This window comes from Acinonyx jubatus, chromosome A3, assembly GCF_027475565.1.
Source record: "Acinonyx jubatus isolate Ajub_Pintada_27869175 chromosome A3, VMU_Ajub_asm_v1.0, whole genome shotgun sequence".
NCBI lineage: Eukaryota > Metazoa > Chordata > Mammalia > Carnivora > Felidae > Acinonyx > Acinonyx jubatus.
In genome coordinates this window covers 56,558,186-56,582,083 of record NC_069388.1, presented here as the reverse complement: position 1 = coordinate 56,582,083, position 23,898 = coordinate 56,558,186, and the positions used below count along the sequence as shown (strand labels likewise).

At 40.8% G+C, this 23,898-nt stretch overlaps 1 protein-coding gene across 3 annotated transcripts in view; it reads left to right on the top strand.

Annotated features, from left to right (window-relative positions):
- IL18R1 (interleukin 18 receptor 1) overlaps positions 1-23,671 on the top strand; it is a 37,904-nt gene extending 14,233 nt beyond the window's left edge. For 2 of the 3 annotated variants that reach the window (XM_053200379.1, XM_015065163.3), the window contains exons 5-12: positions 763-928; positions 4,550-4,700; positions 6,873-6,935; positions 10,535-10,655; positions 12,372-12,511; positions 13,671-13,832; positions 18,978-19,136; positions 20,945-23,671. In XM_053200379.1, coding sequence (XP_053056354.1) covers positions 763-928; positions 4,550-4,700; positions 6,873-6,935; positions 10,535-10,655; positions 12,372-12,511; positions 13,671-13,832; positions 18,978-19,136; positions 20,945-21,300 — 1,318 coding nt within the window. In that variant the 3' untranslated portion in view covers positions 21,301-23,671. The remainder of the gene's footprint in view (positions 1-762; positions 929-4,549; positions 4,701-6,872; positions 6,936-10,534; positions 10,656-12,371; positions 12,512-13,670; positions 13,833-18,977; positions 19,137-20,944) is intronic. The other variant, XM_053200380.1, reaches the window with a different exon arrangement.
- The last annotated feature ends 227 nt before the right edge of the window (positions 23,672-23,898 follow it).

The window sequence follows — 23,898 nt, the reverse complement described above, 5'->3', positions numbered from 1 at the left end:
TCTCTCTCTCTCTCTCTCCCTCTCTGTCTCTCTCTTTCTCTGTCTGTATCTCTGTCTCTCTCCCCCTCCCCTGCTCTCTCTGTCTCTCTTAAAATAAGTAAACTTAAAAAAAAAGATCCTTTATAAAAACATGGTTAAAGTTGTTTCCTCTTCCAGATTACTAATTTTTAATCAGAAGGAACAACAACAATAAAACTATTCAAACTAACTTTTGCTCAGTAAGGCACATAAAGTGCTACTACAGCTACGGTGAGGGCAGGCGCTCCAGACCTGGGTTTACTCAACAGTAAGAGAAAAGGATTGGAAGAAACAGCCCAGAGAAATATAAAACCCAATGCATATATACACACTTCCAGAAAACAAGTTCAGGAGTTTGTTTGTGGACCTCAGGAAACCAATGCCACTGTCCCATCCTGGGTTAAGAATCTTTGAACTTGTCCATCTCCAAAGCTCATGGAAGTTTTAAACATTTCTGTCCTGGTATCTATAATACATGGTATGCAATAGGGTGTTTGTGTGTGTGTGTGTGTGTGTGTGTGTGTGTGTAGGGCCGCTCAGGTACTTCTCTTTCCCCGCCTGTCGCCTCTGTCCCATGACAATTGTTACATTTCTTGCTGCACAGGGCCAAAACGGGGCAGGGTCTGGGCGTCAATGAATAAGTCTCTTTATACAATAATAAGGAAAGAATTTCATTGGCTACTGAAAGGTGGTATTTGCAAAGTCTCTGTACTAATAAAATATCTTTAAACCTTTATTTCATAGAAATGATACTCGTAAATGGAAATTAAATGTCATTGGAAGAAGTAAAGGCAGCTGTTTTGTTGAAAAACTACTAACTAGTAAAACTGTAGAAGTTCAGAAATCTTTGCACGTAGCCTGTAAACATGACTACTTTCAACCATTGGCCAATAGAACTTCACTGTATAAGGTAATGCTTTTAAAATATTTTAACTTAAGACTTGAGGAAAGGGGCGCCTGGGTGGCTCAGTTAGTCACCAGCTCTCGTTTTCGGCTCAGGTCATGGTCTCACGGGTTCGTGAGTTCGAGCCACACAGCAGGCTCTGCACCACCAGTGCAGATTCTCTCTCTCTCCCTCTCTCTCTGCCCCTCCTGTGTGCTGCACACTCTCTCTCTCAAAATAAAGAAATAAACTTAAAAATAAAAGACTTGAGGAAACAAAGAACAAAATTCCAAAGTAAGAATCTGATGGCTGTGGAGCATTTTGGTCTCATCACATGCAGGTCGCATGACCCCCCACCACACACACAGCTTAGCCAACCCCTCTGAGCCAGGTGCCAGGCGGGGTGGCTAAAATGAGCCCCTGCCCCATCCAAACTGTTCAGTGAACATAACACTTCCTTCTTCCTTGCCCTTCCTTCCTTGCCCTTCTGTTTTGGTAAATTGATTTTTAAGATTGCTAGCTAGCTTTGGGGTGCCTGGGTGGCGCAGTCGGTTAAGTGTCCGACTTCAGCCACTTCAGCCAGGCAGGTCACGATCTCACGGTCCGTGAGTTCGAGCCCTGCGTCAGGCTCTGGGCTGATGGCTCAGAGCCTGGAGCCTGTTTCCGATTCTGTGTCTCCCTCTCTCTCTGCCCCTCCCCCGCTCATGCTCTGTCTCTCTCTGTCCCAAAAATAAATACACGTTGAAAAAAAATTTTTTTTAAAAATAAAAAAAGATTGCTAGCTAGCTTAAGGATTTGCATTTTCTCTTGCCATGTATATTTATATTTTTAAATTCCATTGTATATACTTTTCCCCCTAAACATATGAGTTCCTTTTGTGAAATTGGAAGATGGAAAAATGGACAATGAAGTTAGCAGAACTCACTCATAATCCCACCAGCCAGAGACTTTAGGGTTTGTGTGTGTGTGTGTGTGTGTGTGTGTGTGTGCGTGTGTTAACATCTACTTTTATTTTTATTTTTTAAATGTTTGTTCATTTATTTTGAGAAAGAGAAAGTGGGGGAGGGGCAGAAGGAGAGAGGGAGAGAGAGAATACCAAGCAGGCTCCATGCTGTCAGCACAGAGCCCGACTCAGGGCTCGAACTCATGAACTGTGAGATCATGAGCTGAGGCCAAAATCAAGAGTCGGAGGCTTAACTGACTGAGCCACCCAGGAGCCCCGACATCTACTTTTAAAAAGTGGTATTTTAAAAAAACCTTTTAAAAAATAAAAAGTGGTATTTTATGCCTGGATTTTTCCTTTATCCTCTACAAATTATGTTGTGATTATTCCCCTGTGTCTTTAAACATTCTTCCAAATCTGGGATTCCATTGTGCTTTATACTTGCATCTAATTAATCCCCTGGTATTAGACATTGGTTAGTTTCCTACTTTCCACTATTGTTTATAAGGCTAGAATAAATATCATTCCTGTAACTGTTAGGGTGTATGTACAATTTTATTGTTTAATCGCATCCCTAAAAGTAGCATAATTGGATCAATGGCCATGAGCACATTTACAGCTTTTGCTGTGCATTAGCTGGCTCCTCTCTGGGGAGCTATGCTAGTTCAAAACACTTTTTTCAACCACCACTACCACACCAAGAAGTCGTACCTTTAGAACATTTAGAAATATGACATGCAGAAGTTCTGTAATTTTTAGTGTTTTTTTCCCCATTTCTTTTCTTAATAATAAATTAAACATTTTTATATCTTTATTGCATCTCCGTATTATTTCTTTTGTGGATTGCCTATGTTCTTCAGCTGGTATAACTTGAATTGTAGGAGCTCTTGTAGACAGTACTGTGGATATTATATATGCAGTCACATATGTGTTACATACAAATGTACAGTATGCACATGCATAATATACACATGCATAATATACATACATGCAGACACATAACACAAATTATATTATTTCTATAGAACAAATGTGACTCTGTCATGGAAGTTGTTTTTTGGGGTTTTTTTTTACATTTTTATTTATTTTTGAGAGACAGATAGAGACAGAGCACAAGTCGGGGAGGGGCAGAGAGAGAGGGAGACACAGAATCCGAACAGGCTCCAGGCTCTGAGCTGTGAGCACACAGCCTGAGGCGGGGCTCAAACTCACAAACTGTGAGATCATGACCTGAGCCGAAGTCGGACGCTTAACCGACTGAGCCACCCAGGCACCCCTGTCATGGAAGTTTTAATGAGCTGTATGGGAGAGTGATCCAGACAGAAGCCCTTGGGAAAGTTGAAGCCACAGATGATTTCCTAGAAACTTCTGTTTGCATATTTTGCTTGACCACTGTTTACTTGTGAGTTTTCAAGGAGAGCTCTTACCCACATGTTTTCCAAACGTCTGAGTGAGTCCTGAGTTCACTTGATTCTATTTCCTGTCAAGTGTGCAAATACTTGACAATACATATAAATTTGTAAGGTTCCATGCACTAGGTTTTAAGAAATGTCACCATGCGGATGTTTAAATGTAGAAAAGAGATCTATGAGAGGTTATTTTTAGCTAGATGATTAACCACTTCAATATTCTCAGCCTGTTTAGAGATTGTGGCGTACCTGAGGGGAGGAGAGCAAGGAAGCTAAATCAGTAAACAACTGATTAGAAGTGAAAACGAAGAGACATTGATATTTTAACGTGCCTTCAAAAACACGGTTTGGGTTTATAAAAATTTGACATACACAGAAACAATTTACTGAGTTGAGGGACACATGTGGGTGCTTCACAAACCCATTCCTAGTGACCTCTGGGCCTGGCCCCAGTTGCTGCCGGCTTTGGCAAGTTCGAGAGAAGTATGTGCGCAGTACGTTCTCCTTGTTGGCGTTTGCAGGAACAGCATCACATAGTCAAGTTTAGCAGTGTCGTTCCTGTTCTCCGTATCTGGACCTTAGATTGCTTCAGAACCTTTTCTATGGGTGACCGATGGCTCGATTGAAGAAGGTGGCTTTTTTCCTATTATTCATTCCTGTGACCCGTATGGAAATTTGTGATGGAGAGACATGTTTGTGTGTGCCTACGTATTTGAATATTCTTGATACATTTCTGATCAGTCCACTGTCTTCTGTGGAAGACATCAAGGGGGGTGGGTAGTCAGTTAGGTACTCAGGTCTCTGTGTAATTCTGCTCCTATCTCCACTACCCCTACCACGGGTGTTCCTGAGTACATGGGTTAGATTAAAAGTGTTACAAATGCAGAAAGGTTTCACCCAAGCAGGGATTTTGTTGTTGTTTAGTTTTCTCTATCTCCTCCTTGTGCTCCATTCTTCCACCCTGCCCTCCCTCCATTCTCCCTCTCCCTCTCTCTTTACCCCTTCCCCTCTTTGTGTGTAAAAGAGCGATCAAAAGAAAATGATGGAAGCAGCTATAGTTCCCCCTATATTCTACTTCCCAGCATGTATTAATAACCGTAATAATAACAGGTAATGGGACCGTGTTTCATTGTTGCTGTACAGGCAATGCCAAATCACTGGGATATCGACTCAGAAATTTCTACCTTTCATCCTGTTTCCCTTTTTCTATAAAAGTATTTCTAAAATTTGAATCAATGTAATATGATACTGCTTTTACTTAAAATATTTTAACTTGATTTTTTTTTCACAAAACAGAACTGTAAAAAGATAAACAATGGTACAAACCCAGTTTTACAGAAGAATGCAGAGTTTAAAGATCAGGGATATTACACCTGTGTGTTTTCCATCCCTCATAATGGAAAACTATTTAATGTCACCAAAACCATCAACGTAACAATCGTTGGAGGTAAGAGGAATGTTAGAATTGGAAAGAAAGAAATGTGTCTCATGAAAAAGAGTTTTCTTTCTTCTAACCCAGCACAGGAATCCAGAGGCAACTTATTTGGAGTCGTGACCGCATCACTAGCTCAAATATAGGGTCAAATAATTTGGGCGTCACTCACCACCCTGGAGAGATTGGTGGTGGGGAGGGGGGGATAGTAAATGACTTGTATGTAGTAGAATGTCTCCCTCTTATTTTGTATTCGAGTAATTTGTGGTTTTTTTGTTGTTCAGTGTATGCTTTCACTAAACAGGTATTTATTGAGGGTGCCTGTATTCAATAAACTGTACTGAGCATCAGGAGGTAAAGGAAGCAGGGAAATAAGCAATGAAGTGAGTTCTATACTATTCTCGAGGAATAGTCAGGAGAGGTGATAAGCCACATAGAAGTACCTAGTGTATGAAACCGGACACATCTGTGTGATGTTAGGGTGCAGAAGGAGCCCAGAGATAGATCGGAGTCAGGAGACTCTGAGCTGAGTTTAGAGGTGGGACATGACGGATGAGGAGGAAAGCACGCTGGGGACAGGGTACTTGGGGTTTCCAATGATATACTTCAAGTTTTAAAATTGTTTTTAAGGTTTATTTATTTTTGAGAGAGAGAGACAGAGCGTGAGCGGTGGAGGGGCAGAGAGAGAGGCGGGGAGACGCAGAATCAGAAGCTGGCTCTAGGCCCCAAGCTGTCAGCACGGAGCCCGACGCAGGGCTTGAACTCACGAACTGTGAGATCATGACCTGGGCTGAAGTCAGACGCTTAACCGGCTGAACCACCCAGGCGCCCCGATATCCTTCAAGGTTTAGCAGATGGCATACTGTTTTAAAGACGTCCTGTCCTACAGATACCCTTTGGCACTACCTCTTCCCCGGGGGGAAGAAAATGGATCCGGAGGAAGATAAGCAATGGCAATTTTCAGCAAAATCACCTCTTGCCCCCTTGTCTTTGAATCGACTCATGTTCCTCCATACTCTCAAGGCCGAGAGTTCCTTCTTTCTCTGGGGGCGTCCCAGGTCCCGCTGTCCACTTATAGCACTTCCAGGCTTGCCCAGAGACTCTGAACCCCAGAGGAACCAAATCTGACTGACCTGGGCTTTCACATTGCGAGTTTCATCCTCCAGTTCTCACCCACACATTCACCCCTCCCGTCTCAACCCTTCACTCGTCAGCATCACACTTTCTGAGAGAGCTCAGGTAGGTGAGGGCGCTGCGGGAGAGCTCCTGGGTTGCCTTTTACTCCTTGTCCTCAGGCATCGTGTCTGCTGAGGACAGGTATGTCCCAGGAAGGCCGCTCTGGAGGTTACTTGTAAATGCCCTAGGAGTGCCAGATGTGCTGGAAGGGAGAGTCTAGGTCATGAGGAAAGTTGCCAGTGCTGATCAGAAGAGTAACGAGAACTTGACAACACCAATTTCAATGTATGACCACAGGCGCTCTCGGTGTTGTGCAGCTATCAGCCGTCCTAGGTTGTAGGAGAGCCTTCAGTGGGAGGCTGCTAGGGGAAGTATTTACTTTTGAAACATTACCAGAGGGAGGCTGGGGTGGAGAGTATTATGTACCTCTGGTCAAGGTCAGAAGCCACTCGTGAACAGAAGTAGAGCTGAGCCCACACATGTGAACACCTTGCAGGGCCAGGACTAAGGTGAGGCAAGTGAGGTATCGAGAGCACAGAACTGAAGGTGTGCTTCCTTTAGTGTCTATGAGGGGAGGGTTGGCACCTGAGAGAGAGTGTCTTGCCAAAGCACGGATAGAGACCCTGTGCCCAATAAATCCATCTTCGAGGGGTTGAGAAGGGCAGACAGAAGGAAGAAAGAGCAGAAAGGCACGTCCCAGTGACTTTGCATCTAAATCCTACAGATGCGGTTGTCCCTCCTGGATGAACATTTTCCTCTGCCACATAGCTGCAGAAGCCACAGATTTGAAGGACACCAAATTTAGTGTGTTCCCTCCAGTTACATTAGCTTTGCATTGATGGAAAGTGAAACAAACAATATTAGCTGCAACCATTACTTAATGAAAATATGACATAGTGATGACTATTTAGAATTTTTGTGACACGGTATAAGCATATTGCAACAAAAACTTGTCTTAGAGAAGCTCAGTGCAACGCTGAAACATTTTCCTTTTCTTTTTTTCACTTTTAGATCGCAGTAAAATAATTCCTGTTCTTCTTGGACCAAAGCTCAACCGTGTGAAGGTGGAATTAGGTATATGTTGACATACATGTATTCCACATCTAGGAATGGGGTGCATAATTGAGTCTTCCAAGGCTAAATGTGATTCATGATTCACCAATATTGTGTGTGCATAACACATACCAGATTTAGTGAGGAAAGTTAGAAGAGCAGGGAAAGTATGCCATTGTGTGAATGTTGCCCTTTTTAGGCTGATGAAAATGAACAGTATGTTGAAAACATTATAGAACTGCCTGTGGTTTTTACATAGGGTTTTGGTCACCCCATTGTGGCTTTTCTCTAATAGTCTTTATGGTTATTTTTAAAGACGAAAACCCTATAAGAGAGCACTCTGGAGAAATGCTTCAGACTTATCCTGTGTTCTGAATATTTGACTGATTAATCAATGGACTTAATTGACCATCCAGACAGGTCTTGATGAAATCAACATGCCCAGTTGAGTAATTCCTTTCCATAAGGAAAGGAGGGAAGGAAAAGGAGAAATTCACGTATACTAAATCATGTTTTGTATTAGGTGTTTGAAATATATTCTTTTTAAAGATGTTTATTCATTTTTGAGAGACAGAGACAGAATGTGAGTGGGGGAGGGGCAGAGAGAGAGGGAGACACAGAATCCGAGGCAGGCTCCGGGCTCTGGGCTGTCAGCACAGAGCCGATGTGGGGTTGAACCCACAGACCCGAGATCATGACCTGAGCCGAAGTCGGACGCTTAACCGACTGAGCCACCCAGGCGTCCAGAAAAACATTCTTGAATTCAATCCTCCAAAAAACTCCAAGGGGTATTATTCCCATCTAATGGGTTAAATGACCAAAGCCCAGAAGGGTTCAGAAATCTGTCTAAAGTTAAACCAATAAAAAAGTGGTGAAGCTGGGGTTCAAGTTTCTGTTGACTGTTTCCTAAGCCCACACCTTTGGACCACCACCACCTGTCACAATCATTTGTGGGACCACAGATGTCCAGCGTAGCTTAGATACTTTGCCGTTTGTATTTGTGGATTGCCTGCTTTTTATTTTTATTGATTCCTGAACTTAGCTTTGTTATTTCTTTCTTCTCATTTTGGGCTTAATTTGCACCTCAATTTTCATTTGTTGACATGGAGACATAGATAATTGATTTCAATTATCGTCTCTTGTAGCACATGCATTTTAAGCTCTACAATTCCCTCTAATCGCTACTGTAGCTGTTTCTAACAAATACAGGTATGCTGTGTTTTCATTACTATTTGGTTCAAACATTACAAAAAACAAAAAACACTTCCCTTGTGATTTCTTCTTTCATCTATGGATAATTTGTTCTTTTTAACTTCCAAACAGTTGGAGGATTTTCTAGTTTTTGTGTTGTTGTTGTTATTGATATCCAGTTTAGTTTCATACTGGTCCAAGATTGTATTCTGTATCATTTCAGTCTGATGAAATTTGTAGTAACTTGCTTAAGGAACAGAATGTGGCGTCTTGATGAATGTTCCCAGTGTGTTTGAAACAAATGTGCATTCTGCAGGTTTCGGTTTTATCATTTTGTAAATACCAATCATGTGAAGTTAGCTAATGGCATTGTCCAAATCATGTATATTGTAACCAATCTTTGATGTGTTTTCTTTATCTGTTAAAGAAAGAGATGTTAACATCTGCATCTACGATGGTTAATTTGTCTCTGTACCCTTTTGTTCAATCTTTGCTTTATACATGCTGAGGTTATCTTATGGGCACATACGTACTGATGCCTGTTGAACTGACACTTTATCATTATAAAATTTCTCTCTTTATCTATCATGTTACTTCTTTCCTAAATGCCTACTTTCTCTAGTAATAGACAGCCATAGCAATTTTCTTTTGTTTGGGATTGGCATGTTTTATCTTTTTTTTTATATCCTTTTAACGTTTCTTTGTAAATCAATTACACATGCACTGTATTTCACGTCAACTATATATATTTGGATCTTTTTTGAAATCCAGTCTGTATAGTGTCTAGTCCATTGACATTTAAAACATTTTTTTTAATGTTCATTCATTTTTGAGAGACAGAGAGGCAGTGAGTGGGGCGGGGGGGCTGTAGAGAGAGAGGGAGACACAGAATCTGAAGCAGGCTCCAGGCTCTGAGCTGTCAGCACAGAGCCTGACGCGGGGCCCCAGCCCACGAACCGTGAGATCATGACCTGAGTCATGTGCCTAACTGAGCCATCCCGGCGCCCCTCAGTCCATTTATATTTAATGATGGTGATCCTGTGAAGCCTCTTATCTTGCTATGTGTTTGTTAGTTGCCTTATGTGTTATTTGTTCCTGTTATTCCTCCCTTCCTTTTGGATTCATAAATTATTTTTCCTTTCTTTCATTTAATATGATTTGTTTTCTTTCTAGTTATACCTTTTTGTGTCCTTCATTAAGTTGTGCTAGAGGGGCGCCTGGGTGGCTCAGTCGGTTGAGCGTCCGACTTTGGCTCAGGTCATGATCTCGCGGTCTGTGAGTTCGAGCCCCGCGTCGGGCTCTGTGCTGACAGCTCAGAGCCTGGAGCCTGTTTCCCATTCTGTGTCTCCCTCTCTTTCTGCCCCTCCCCCGCTCATGCTCTGTGTGTGTCTCTCTCTCTCTGTCAAAAATAAATAAACATAAAAAAAAAAGTTGTGCTAGAGACTTGTATTTCCTTTGTCTTCTTACCTCACTTTGTGCTATTAGTTTACATATTTCCCTACTGCATGTGTGATAAAACTCACAATAGATTGGCACTGTTATTGCTTTAGGTGACCAAAATTCTTTTATATTTACTGAGATACTTGTATTTTCTTGTACTCTTCATTTGTTCATGTAGTGCCTTGCTTTCGTCTGGGATAATTTTTTGTGAGTCTGAAACCTTTCCTTTGGCATTCCCTGCAGGGAGGTTATGGGGTGGGGTGGGGCATGCAAGGACTTCAGTCCTGTCTTTGTTGTACATCTCTTCCCGGAAGTGGGACTTTCTCCCCCAAGTACTGTGAGACTGTAGGAGAGACCCTTGAGCCTTTGCAGCCTCCTGTGTGTTGTCCAAGCCCTCGGCAATAATTCTGCAAGCCCGTGTGGCTGTCAGAATTTCCCCTGGGCTCTCTTTTCTCTGGGAGATTCCCCTGGTGCTGTATAAACCCAAAGTAATTTCTCCAAAGAATAAGATGGCCGGCTATCTCAGCTCCTCCTGGAAGGGCTTCTTCCTGGCTGCGTTTTCAGCCCAGCTGTTTCTCTTTGTTTTCCCTGCACTTTAATGTCTTTCATTGCTGGCTAACTTAATTTTGTGTGATTTACCCATTTTGTTTTTCTAGAAGTTGCTGTGGGAGTGTTGCCCCGACACTACCTACTAAACTGTATGTTGAAAAGAAGGCCCACTTGCCACTCTAAGTTTTAATAATTTATTTAAACATAGACATTTGAAGCAAAACCAACTCATAGGCTATGGATGACTTAAAATTGCTACCTAATTTCTCTGCTTTATACATGTTTTAAAATTTAAAAACCAAGCCTATCTTTTTCTTTCTGAGAGGTAGCACTACATTAGCTCTATGTATTAAGTTAATATATGTTGATTATATTAATTTTATACCTTTGGGAAATCTGAGTCTGTAAGATCAGAATATTGGTTGTCAACTTTTACGTAGGAAAAGATGTAAACCTCAATTGCTCTGCTTTGGCGAATGAAAAGGATCAGATTTATTGGAACTTGTGGGATGAAAATGGAAAGGAGCCCAATGTACATGAAGAGAACGTAAAAAAAAATAGGTACGTATATGTGATGTATTATGTATCATGATATATACAAATCACATTGTATCATAGATCCATGCTATAAAAAACACCAGAGTCCTGAATGGCTGATTGGGTGTTTGAGATAAGGTTAAATTTTAATTTATAATTTACATATTTTATAATGATAATTACCATGCGCTAGGCTGATGGATTATGCAGAAATCTATTGCTAAGGTCTAAACTAGAAAAAGAAGGTCAGTGAGGTTTTTTAACATCGCCTTACTAAAAGTAGCTTTTGGTTGGTCAGGATCTGATAGGGATGGGCAATTTACTTAAGCATCTGATAAAAGAGGGATTACCTAGGCCATAGTTTTTTGGATTTTAAAAATTGTGCTAAGCCTGTGGTCGTTTGAGTGTTTTTGAATGACTTTGGGTCATTAATCGGTATTTTACTGATATACTCAGGTGGTAGAGAGTAGGGATCCCAAGGTATCTGTTACCTTAGCTGCACTTTCGAGGATTTTTTTCTGCTTTTTACATTTAAAAAAATTCTTTGATGTCACGGCAACAACTCTTGATTCTTGCTAACACTTGTCTGCAAGCTCCTTATGGTGCAAGGTCTGTTCGCTTGCTTCTAGTAGGCACGTGACTAGTAACTCAGCTGAATTGCAGGGCTGTCTTGCCATTGTGTCTTTATCCTCAGCATCGAACCTCCCCTGGAGTTCTGCATTTCCCCCTTCTAGCGATCTGTTGCTCCTGTTTGGAGGGATAGAAGACCAACTCACCAAACTATCTGCAATGGAGCTCAAACTAAGCTAAGAGTAAGGTGGTCTTTCTTTAGAGTTATGCCTGTGCTTTTTCTGTCATCTGTCTTGGCTTCTCACTGGCCTTTTGTGCCTTACTTCGGGATTTTTCACTGATATGAGATAGTTGCTATTTCTGGATTGGTGACTTCTTTACAGAATCATGTTCAAATTATATTTGACACGGTTGGAGGTGACAGAGGGTGCCATGTCCCAAGAATAGAGGCACCTGCTGCTAGGGGCGCGGCAGGTGAGTGAGCGCACCTGGGGAGCGCTGGTTGACATGGTGCTTTCACAGCCTGTCATTGACGGGGAAGCAGATGTCATGAGCAGTTGCCTTGCATCGACGACAGGACAACTTGAATCTTTTAAGAAGAGAAAGACAGCTCGCTGCTAATGGTTGTCTACGTCATTTTCTGACATGTGCTGAACAGCTTAATTGGTATTTTTCATATGCCTGCAGGTGCATCTGACAATAGTGTCATTCTTCAGTTTGTTTTCGATGCTGAACAAAATAAAAGCGATCTTCAGGATGGCATGGACAAGCTTGATAGGAATCTGTATCTCTGCTGAACTATTTGCAGCTTTGTCACAATCGGTGGAGACCTCCCCATGGGAAGAACGCTAAGCCGTTGGGCGAGGAGAAATAGGGGAAAATCATTGAGAGAGAACTTAGCATCATTACCTTCCAGACATTTTCATTCTGGGCGGTTCACAGGGTCGTCCCCAGGTGGTCTCAGGAGGGCTGTTTCTGTCCACCCTGATGCTCCCCGGAGGAGCAGAGGTTTGTGGTGGCCCACACTCTGAGGACCCACCAGAAAGAGAAGGTTCCATGGAGCCAAGAGAGCCACTGCCTTTGAGTATTTGTGCATATGAATTCCTCCCTCATGAGCAATGTTGCTGGCAATGAGCAAAGCCTGTCACTGAATTGTTTCTTCTTTTACAGGGCTCTGGACGGCAAATTGTATGTGTCAAGAATGTTGAAAATTGAGAATATCAATGCAAAAAATCTAAAATTTTCATATAATTGCACTGTGGCCAGCGAGGGAGGCACAGACACCATAAACTTCGTCTTGTTGAAAAAAGGTATGAGCAAGTTTTACTTTGGAAGTTTGTGGAAGCTTAGAAAGTTGCTGCTGAGGGACACCTCAAAGATCACCACTCCCTTCATCTTACACCCCAGGAAGCAAGCTCCCAAAAGGTGAAATTATCTGCCTTGTGTCACAAGTATTCAGGCTAAACTGGGGCTCAGTCCCCTGCCGGAGTCCCTTGTGCATTGATTTCATGCAGAAAATGAAAACGCAAACTCTAATCCTTTGCTCTCGATCAGATTGCAGTCCTAGATAAGCACCAGGGGCCCAAGAGAGCGGAGCAGATATAGCCTGGAGACAGAGATGTAGCTGAGTGTCATGGGCGAGGCAGTCATGGCAGCCCTCACGTACCCATAACGATGAGAGGCACGCTTGCAGCTCAGTGTAGGATGAGGCCAATGATACTAGGTACTGCGGCCTCCAGCCTACCTTAGCTGGGCGCTGGGCACAGGGGGCCCTTGCGTGTGCTCATGCACTCAACCAAGATTAGCTGAGGCTTCCCCTCTTGGACCAGTCCCTGGATCTGGCAGGTGGACAGTTGATGGCTCAAATCTGCGGACTCCTAAAATTTTTCACTGCCTACCTGATGGAACGTCCCAGAGTCACCCCCCTCCATCCTCCACCAGTACAATACAACCCAGGGCCATTGGCCCAATAGCTGCTCAGAAAAGGGTTCATATTATGGATGAAGACACTAAGAATGAAGGGAATCAGTGACTTTCCCTAGGACACAAACTAAGAGATGGAACCAGGCTCGGAGCCCAGACGAGCTCAGCTCAGCACTTGCTCTCTCAAGACTGTGTACTTCTATTTATGTTCTCAACATACCAGCTGAGATGTATGTTTGGGTCCCTGGACATTTCACCCTGGTATCTTATCATCCTTGCCTTCCCCAAGTAGGGACAGGCTATATCACAATGCTTTCCATTCAGGTCTCTGAATATCCTTTTACACATTTTTACTCTTTAAAAATCGGAGTAGAAAGGTCAGTACTCCAGACTAAAGGCAGGAATGCGGACTAAGTGAATGGAATGCATTGGATAGACAACTGGGATTAGTGCTAAATATAAAAACTGACAAGTATGAGGTAAGATGGTGGGAGACACTGGTAAACCATCTTTCATTAATTATTTCCATTTTCTTTTCCTCTCTAGAAGATATGGCTGATATCCCAGGCTACATCTTCACCAGAGGAATAATTGTGGCTGTTTTGATCTCAGTGGTAGTTGTGTGCCTAGTGATAATGGGTGTCATTTATAGAGTTGACTTGGCTCTATTTTATAGACATTTCATGAGAAAAGATGAAACATTAACAGGTAATGAATATCACAATGCTGGATTTTCTTATCTTCTTACTTCATTAAGAAACCAAATAAAGAGGGGCACCTGGGTGGTTCAGTCAGTTAAGTGTCTGACTTCGGCTCAGGTCATGATCTCACGGTTTGTGGGTTCAAGCCCCATGTCAGGCTCTGTGCTGACAGCTCAGAGCCTGGAGGCTGTTTGGATTCTGTGTCTCCCTCTCTCTCTGCCCCTTCCCCACTCACACTCTTTCTCTGTCTCAAAAATGAATAAACATTACAAAATTTTGAAAAAGAAACCAAATAAAGAAACATTAATCTTCATTTCATTTTGATTATACTTCATGTGTGGTAAAGGTTTGTCCATGGGAAAAATTGATTTGAACGTAGCATTCCTCACAAGTGTTGTCTTGTATCACCTTTTTTTGTGCTTGCTCATATGTTGCCAAAAACTGTTCTCTAATTGTTTTATGCACGCATGTCACGTCCTCCTTCATGGCCTGTGAGATGCTTGTGCCCATGAGCTGTCGTTATTCACACACAATCTGGGCATCTTAAACAATATGCACATTCAATAAACTTCATTTCAGTGGAATTGAATTGTATTATGGTTCATTATTTTAACCTGACAAAGAAGGCTGCATGATGTATCTACAGGAACCCCGGACTAGAAGTCAAATGACCCGGGTTCTAGTTTCCTAGAACTGCCTGTTTTTATCTATGGCTGTTTCTGTGTGGCAACTCTGTGCCTAAGTTTCTCTACTTTTAAAGGTGATTTAAAGAAGTCCTCAAGTTTCAAGACAGTTACTGAATTATGTATACTTTAATAAAAAAGAAAGATGGCTACTGAATTTAAAAAAATCAGTCTACCCCATTAAACTTGCTTGTGTGTGTGTGTGTAGGACACACATAGTTCAAAACACAAAAAGTCTGAGAAATGATACAACAGAATATCTCCCTGTCATCCTATCCTATGTTCTTCCCACTTCATCCACCATTGACAGTATAGCCGAACAAATAACAATATAGAATCAAATTCCGCTCCAACGAATGTTCGCATATTATGTACACTATTTTTAACTTTGATTTAATATGCCTTGGATGCACTTCTATAGTAGTTTGTAAAGTCTCTCAGTTGTTAGCCTTGCCCAGTGTTTTATTTCTGCAGACGTCTCACTGTCTATTTGGTCACCTTGTGGGCTATTTAAGACAACTTGTTATTACTGAAATGATGTGACAGATAGTTTTGTACAGTCATTGGTTCAACTGTGGGCAGTATAAGTGAAGGAAGAATTCTCAAGGGTAGACACAATTGTTACTTTGGCGGATATTGCCAATTTGCCCCCCATATTACTATACCACTGCCACCTTCAAAGAATGGGGTCACTTTTGTCCCATGACCTTACCCAAAACCTTATGAGTATGTGCCAATCTGATAGGTAAATAGTTGTATCTCCGTGTAGTTTTTGTTTGCCATTTCGCTTCCTATGTAAGAGTCACTATTGATTTGTGTAAGACTCATTTGTATTTCCTTTCTCAAAGTACTCATTCTTAGCCTTTGCCATTTTTTCTTTTGGGTTGTTGGCCTTTCTTTTTCTTGTTTATGTCTAGGAGCTATTTCTAGTTTAAGGAGGCTAGACTGTTGTCTATAATATGAAATGAAAATATTATTCCCAGATTGTAATCTGCCTTTTGACTTTGCTTATAGTAGTGTCACATGTGGAAGATTTTTTTTTGTTATTCTTGAAGGATAATTGAACACACTGCTATGTTAGTTTCAGGTGTACATTTTTATTATTATGGATTTTTTAAATCTAGATCTGTGATCAGAAGTAGAAAGACCCTCCTCTCCTCAAGTTATGAAAGAAGTCTCAGATTTTTCACATTTGCAACTTTTAATTAATAATATAAAATTAGGAATACCTGAGTGGCTCAGTCGGTTGGGCATCTGACTCTCGATCTCAGTTCAGTTCGTGATCTCACGGTTTGTGGGATCAAGCCCCGTGTTGGGCTCTGCGCTGACAGCACGGAGCCAGCTTGAGGCTCTCTCTCTCTCTCTCTCTCTCTCTCTCTCTCTCTCTCAAAAATAAAAATAAATTTAAAAAATAATATAAAATTAGCAAAGCTAGTTAATTTAGCTTTGAGCCTGTGTGTGTGCAATTTTGGAGATGGAAAGAAATGCTGCAAGCAACCGAAAAGTCTCTTGTTGGCCCTTTCTGAACAGGTCTCTACTTGCATTGACCAGAAAGTATCTCAAAATGAGCATTCACTAATATCTCTCTTTCTGATCGTCAGCTAAGATTTTTTCCCCCTCGTTGTTGTGTTTGACACAATCCACATTTTTTTTTTCAGTTCACGCTTCCTACCTCCCGATGTAGCGGTGCATGGAAACATTTACAGATGTGCTCTACATCAGCTATATTTAAAAGTGTGGTCCATGACAGAGATCAGTTGTGGAAAAGGGCAGAAATGGAGATAAAGTGCAAAAATTTAAACTTTCCTGGCCAATTGATATTGCTGCAATATCCAAGAATGTTTTCAGTACTGGTTTATGAAGGACTGGAAATGAAACAAATCAACCCAAGCCAGTCAAATTAAATGAAAACATGGTCACTCGCTGAACACATTTTGAGAAGCTCTGGCCTGATTCCTTAAAGTCCCAAATGCCCATTCACATGAGGACTTCGTTTATACAGAACCCAAAATAATTATTATTAGCTTTCCGATACCTTACCTTAAGCACTTTACTTTGTTATCAAAGCCAGCAAGCCGTTCATTACCTGGGTTTAAAGTAAATTAGAATATAAATTACAAGATTTGCTAAACCAAGAAGAGAATTGCTTGAAATAAGGCATTTGAAAATTAATTAATAGTTGAAAAACTAATTTTCCATGGGTAAGAGTAAAACTATATTACTTGCATATTACAGTATAAATTTGGCTGAATTGTCTTTCCAGTTTATTGCAATTAGTTACATCATGATTACAAAAAAAGAGTACCTTTTTAAAAAGTGTACTTATTTATTTCTTACTCCTTGGCGCCCATTCTAATCGTTGACATAATGACTATTAATGGAAACACTAGCTCTTACACTAATAAATAGCTGTATTTCACAGCAATCCAACAGAATTACTTGGGGGACCCACTTACTGATTAAACTAGGAACTGGCTCTTTTTTTTATAGCAGCTTTTCCTACCTCCGATATGCATATTAATTCTACGGTTTTTACCAAAATGTCCTTTCTTTTCTTTTTTTTTTTTTAAGTTGACATTTATTTTGAGAGAGAGAGAGAAAGTGGGGGAGGGACACAGAGAGAGCGAGAGAGAGATAATCCAAAGTGCTATCAGCACAGAGCCCAATGCAAGGCTCAAACTCGTGAACCGGGAGATCATGATCTGAGCCAAAGTCAGACGCCTAACCCACTGAGCCTCCCAGGCGCCCCTGTCCTTTCTTTTGTATGCATGCGATTCTGCTAACCAGTTGCTTTAAATCAACAGTAGGCTCTGAGTTGAACTGCTGAACCTGAATTCTGTAGGTGGAATTGAAGAAGCTTTGCCAGAAGCAGAAATTGTTGTTTTGTGAGCCATTGAAGGTACCAGGCTGAATTGTTGAACATGCATGATGTGGCACCACAAAGAACATGGAACTGGAATGGTTTCATCCTATTAGATTTTCATAAAGGACTCAGTGATATTTAGCTTTCAACTCAGTAGCAAGTTCATGATTCCAATAACACAGGCAAGCATACATCTAACTCCTGTACCATCTAACAAACTGTCACGGCTTAGGGGTAGACCACGCCCCACCCACTGCCCCTTCTTCCTCTACCAATCCCAGTTAGCATCAGTTGTATCCTTTAGGACTTGGCTCAAAATTTCTTTTTCTCGGAAAGCGTGTCCCCTGGAGATCACGCTGTAGTGTCTGACTGTTTTGATTCTGTTTGTTTTGCTGGTTTTGTCACACCGTCTGGCATCTGCTAATGTGTTCTTTGTAAACTTTTTCAAGTTGTTGGGTCTGTCTGCTTTGTCTTCTCAAACAGATTGGACGAAGGTAGAGGAGACAGAGATGTATGTAATTTTGTAGTTACCCAATTAGTACAATGGTCTTTGTTGTTTAGGTAACACTTTCATCTTGGCTTTGTCGCCTTAACCTCCTGAAAGCGCTTCATTATCAGGAATTAAATAGGAGCAGATGTTATTATCAGTGAAAACCTTTCAACAGACTGGAAGTTTTCATATTGGCATCTAGTACCTGTGCTCTTAGTTTGGGGAGTAGATTCCCGGGATCCATCACTTACATATAACACCTAGTGCTCATCCCAGCAGGTGCCCTCCTCAATGCCCATCACCCATTTTCCCCTCTTCCCCGTCCCCCGCCCATCAACCTTCAGTTTATTCTCTATTTAAGAGTCTCTTATGGTTTGCCTCCCTCCCTCTCTGTTTGTAACTATTTTTTCCCCTTCCCTTCCCACATGGTCTTCTGTTAAATCACCTCTATTGTCATTTCTCACTTGCCAATGTAAACTCTCAGCTTTGTTTCTGTCTTGGCTTTCCAGTGAGTCATTCTGAGAGTAGACATATGAGGATGCTGGTAGAATATATTTGGTCTCCTGGGCTTTACCTGCCTTTAAATTCCTTGAGCTCCTGGATCTAGCATTTATCCCCATCCTTCTATAGTATCCAAAAAGGGGAGTCTTAATGTACATGCAAAAAAACAATTTGCTGGTTGGTTGCTTGATTAGCATATGAGATTTGGTGATGCTATTTTTTGTTTGTCTTTAATAATGAATTTATTTCTTGTGTTTGACAACTTAAAAAGTTATAGATAAAGAATAATGTCTAAAAAGAATCCGAGAACCAAAATATATTTGATGGACCTTACGGGTTACCTAGTTTAAACATTCTTGCTCTAATTTTTAATTTGTTTTCTAGCAAAAATATTTTCTTTATTCTTTTTTAAATGGCTTCATTGAGCTCCAATTGATATTCAAGTAACAGTACATATTTAATGTGTACAATTTGATTATAGATGCTGTACAGATAGATGCTCTATTTCATTTTTCCTTTTCATTGGTTCCACTCCCATTTTTCGTGCCTTTTGCTCAAATTCGTACTTAAACTTTTATTTGCACTGTAATTAAAAGAGTAAACCTTATTTCCTAGATGGGAAAACATACGATGCTTTTGTGTCTTACCTAAAAGAATGTGGACCCGAAAATGGAGAGGAGCACACCTTTGCTGTGGAGATTTTGCCCAGGGTGTTGGAGAAACACTTTGGGTATAAGTTATGCATATATGAAAGGGATGTAGTGCCTGGAGGAGGTAAGAAAGGGAATACAAGATAGGGAACTGGTGGAGAGATTTTCCTTGTAAAAGATGAATAATTCAGCCTTACAAAAGACAACCCCGTTTTGCCTTAAAAACAAATGAACGCGATTTTCTAAACCAAAAGTGACCAGCTAAATCAGTAGAATCAGTAAGTGACAAAAAAGCGAACTACACTACTTCTGAGAGTCACCTCTTTGGGCCCCAGGCTCTTCAATGTGCTTCCTACTTCTCTGAACTTTTGGGGAAAGGGCATTCCACTTTCAGAACCAGGCCCAGAATCGGCATTGCCGTGAGGCATTTATCTAGAGATGCCCCACAGTAGGAATATCTCTTTTGGTAATGTTTTATACAGCAGAACGGGATTCTCTGCACTATAAACACAGTTCATTCTTACCAGAAAATACTTATTCTTTGTTGGGTTGGCATTGGTGTGAAAATTACGGTCAGAAAAGGGTGAATAAAAGGAGATTGATGATTCATGTCGGATTTTAGTCATGAAATTCAGTTTTTTACTAGTATATGAATATAAACAACCCTAAAACATTCATTGAAGCAAATTCCAGTTTGAAGCCAAGAAATTTAGTTACATTTCCGTATATTTTCTCTGAAGTCTTCCAGAGCAAATATCTGAAATCTGCGTCAGAATGTTTTGGGGGCTGGTGCATTACCAAGGATACAATATAAATATTTTCATTGTCACTATCATCCATTCATGCAACATATACTGAGTTCCAGCCTTGTGCCAAAATCTGAGCTTGGCATTGAAAACATAGCAGTAAATAAGGAATAGTTGTGGTCCCCTCCCACCCACCCAGATTACAAATGAGAAAGGGAAAATACTACCAATTAGAAGGAGAAAGCATACTAATTTTTAATAAATAAATTAATTAAATAGATTTCTTCTCGGTTCTTATATAAAAATAAAGAATGTTGCGTATTCAATTGTAATTAGTTTGGATTAAAACGTCTATTTGAGAAAGGGTAGAGGTCTAAACCAGAAATTGGCAACCCATCACCCACGGGTCAGATCCAGTCTGTCACCTCTGTTGAAACACAGCAAGGTGACATTTGTTCATGTGTTGTCTGTGGCTGCCTGAGCTACATGGCAGAGATGAGCAGTGTGACAAAGATGGTGTGAAAAGCCTGGAATATTCGCTATCTGGCCCTTTACAGAATGTTTGTCAACTTCTGGTCTGGACTAACTGTGGGATGGATATCTATCTATATATCTATATCTATATCTATATCTAATCTATATCTATATATCTATATCTATATATCTATATCTCCATATAGATCTATCTCCATATAGATATAGATACATAGATATATAATCTTTAAATTTGGATTTTAGTGTGCTCCTCCCTGCCTGTGGAGAGGCAAGCGATAGCATGATGGTTAGGAACAGGTGCTCCAGAACTAGACCACCTAGGTTCTGATTCTGCCATTTATGAGCTGTGTGACTCCAGGCAAGTTACTTAACCACTCTGTACTTTGGCTTCCTCATCTGTAAACTGGTGGTGATGACAATACTTTCTTCATAGGATCATTATGATGCTTTAGTAAGTTGATATACATAAAACATTTAGAAGAGGGAGTGGCATAGAATTAGTGCCAACTTCATTATTGTTTTCTAGATGATTGTTTTCCATAGGTGTATAGAACTAAGAATAAATGGTTTATCTTGAAAAACTCACTAGTGAAGTAAGTTAAATAACACAGAATTAGACTGTGCAAAATGATTTTCATCTCCTGTCTCTTTTAGTTCTCTTTAATTACTTTGCCACATCTTGCCTTTTCAGCTATTGTTGATGAAATCCACTCATTGATAGAGAAAAGCCGAAGACTGATCATTGTCCTAAGTAAAAGCTACATGTCTAATGAAGTCAGGTATGAACTTGAAAGTGGACTCCATGAAGCTCTGGTAGAAAGGAAAATTAAAATCATCTTAATTGAATTTACACCTGTCAGTGACTTCACATTCTTCCCCCAATCACTAAAGCTTTTGAAATCTCACAGAGTTCTGAAGTGGAACGCTGATAAACCTCTGTCGTATAACTCAAGGTTCTGGAAGAATCTTCTGTACCTGATGCCTGCAAAAGTGGTCAAGCCTTGTGGAACTGAATCTGAAGTCTTCCCTGTTCTTTCACAGTCCTGATCTTTAGAAAAGCCAAATGTAAGAAAGAGCTCTTGACGCTCTGGGCTCGGAGCGGAGGAGCCTATTTTTAACAAAGGGCACTATTAAAAATATTTGGCTCTCTGAAAATCTTACTTACAGTCTGAAGATGAAAGTCATCACTAAGTTGCCAGAGATAGGACTAAACATTGAGCTGTGGTCATGTGCTCCCAGTGGAACCCAGAATTCAAAAGCAACAGACCTCTTCTGTTTCTTCCTCCTCCGTAACTGTCTACAGGTGCTCATTCTCAATCCATATTCAGAAACGGTGAGGCTGGGCACAAAGCAAAGGAACTTACGCCCTACAAAAAGGGTACATCTTCACGTTTTTAATGCTCATGATTGAACTAAAGGATTTTAAGTTCATGAAGTGGCATTTTCTTTTTTTTTTTTCAATATATGAAGTTTATTGTCAAATTGGTTTCCATACAACACCCAGTGCTCATCCCAAAAGGTGCCCTCAATACCCATCACCCACCCTCCCCTCCTTCCCACCCCCCATCAGCCCTCAGTTTGTTCTCAGTTTTTAAGAATCTCTTATGCTTTGGCTCTCTCCCACTCTAACCTCTTTTTTTTCCCCCTTCCCCTCCCCCATGGGTTCCTGTTAAGTTTCTCAGGATCCACATAAGAGTGAAAACATATGGTATCTGTCTTTCTCTGTATGGCTTATTTCACTTAGCATCACACTCTCCAGTTCCATCCATGTTGCTACAAAGGGCCATATTTCATTCTTTCTCATTGATGAAGTGGCGTTTTCTATGATCCTGTAGGTGATGTAGTAACTGCAATGGTGCCTTCACTTCCCCACAGTGCCTCTTACCTCTAAGCACTGTGGAGAGTGCCTGGGATGGGGCAGAGAGTGGGGGGGGCTGTGTGCAGAGTAGGGGACCGAGGTGTGCCAAGTCCTTGGCCTCAGGACATGTTCGGCGTGTGCTGACCACAGCTGCAGACCCGCAGTTACTGGAACCCCCCTAAAGCACTGCACAGGGCCTGCTTAATTGGGCCTGTTTGGAGGGAACTTCCCCAAATGCTGAGACACACATTTTCATTCAAATCATTCTCAGGGTCTTTCAAAACTGGTCTAAAACATTTGTTGATTTAACGAACAGGAATGTTTATAGACAGGATGGTGCCAGACCAGATTTTCCATATTCACTGTTAGCCACTGGTATTCATTAGCCACAGGAAACAATAAAAAAAACAAAAAGTTACTTGCTTGATTTTTTTTTTAATTATATATTTTAAATGCCGTTAATGTGGCGGCAGCAGGGCATGGTTGTCGAGCATGAGCCGTGCAGTCAATATGCTGGGGTTCGAATCCTGTGCTAGCTACTTACTTCTGTGTGGAATCTTTTCTAACCGGTCTATGCCTCAGTGTCCTCATCTGTAAAACTGGAATGTAGAGTAGTTGTACCTACTTCATAGGGGAACCAAATGAATAAAGTACCTACCACAGTTCTTGGCACAGACTTAATAGTTCATGTGTTGTTATTACTATTATTAATTGTCACTATTAATTGTCATCATTAATTGTTAGCTCATTTATTTAGCAGTGAACTAAAATACTAGCCAGAGAGCAGGAAAAGGAAAGAGATCTGGAAGGAAGGCAGTTTTGACTTGAGGACATTTGTACACGGAGAGAAGCATATGGGAGAAGCATATCAATAGGGAAAAAGAGATTTCTTCCTTGGAGGCATGAAACTTGACATTGAGAGACATGTGTCTGTCTCCCTAAAGCAAGCACAGCCCTGTGGGCCTTCTTGGTGGCCTCAGCAATAATGGCTGTCCATGGAAATCACTGAGTGAGTGACAAGTATCTGCCTTACACAGAAAGGAAAGATTTGGGTAGATCTGGAAGCCTGGTTAGGCTAGATGGATGCAGCCTGAATGTTCCAGACAGATTTAAACCAGACACTGTTTAAAACGGCTGTGGTAGATATTGCTGAAAATTAAAAAAAAAAAAAAAAAAAAAAGATTTTATTAGATTTTCAGTGGTAGAAAGTGATTTGCTTTTTGGAGAGCTTAAAACTTTGTGTGCTAGTTGGATGGCTAAAAAAGTAAAATAATTTAATTATGTGTGAAAACATACAGTCAAGAGAAATGTTATTGCTATCATCAGAGTCTACTATGTAGACTGATTTTGCTTTTCTCTTCTATCATGTGTGCTGTAAAATATATTAAGTGTGTTATTATTAAGTTTTGCATTAAGTGTGTTAAATGAGTACATTAAGCATATGCTTTAAAAGACATTAATAAACCTTTGGTCCAGTGCCCTTAATTTTGAAATGTCTCTGGATGCCTTTTTCACTTATGTGAACATTCCCCTTCCTCATTCTCAATATAGATGTCTACCTGTTTTAATAAGATATGGGTCATTCGAAATGAACTTCTACACCTATCTTCTTCTGCCTTTTTTTTTTTTTTTATGTCAACTCACTTTGTATGTATCTTCTTCGTTCTACCTTCCATCCAGGAGCAAAAAGAGAATTCTCTTCTACAAAGCCACAAAGCCACTCAATACGCAGCACAAGAATTAGCTCTTTACACGCCAGTTGATTCGCGTGCATATTTTTAAGTCTA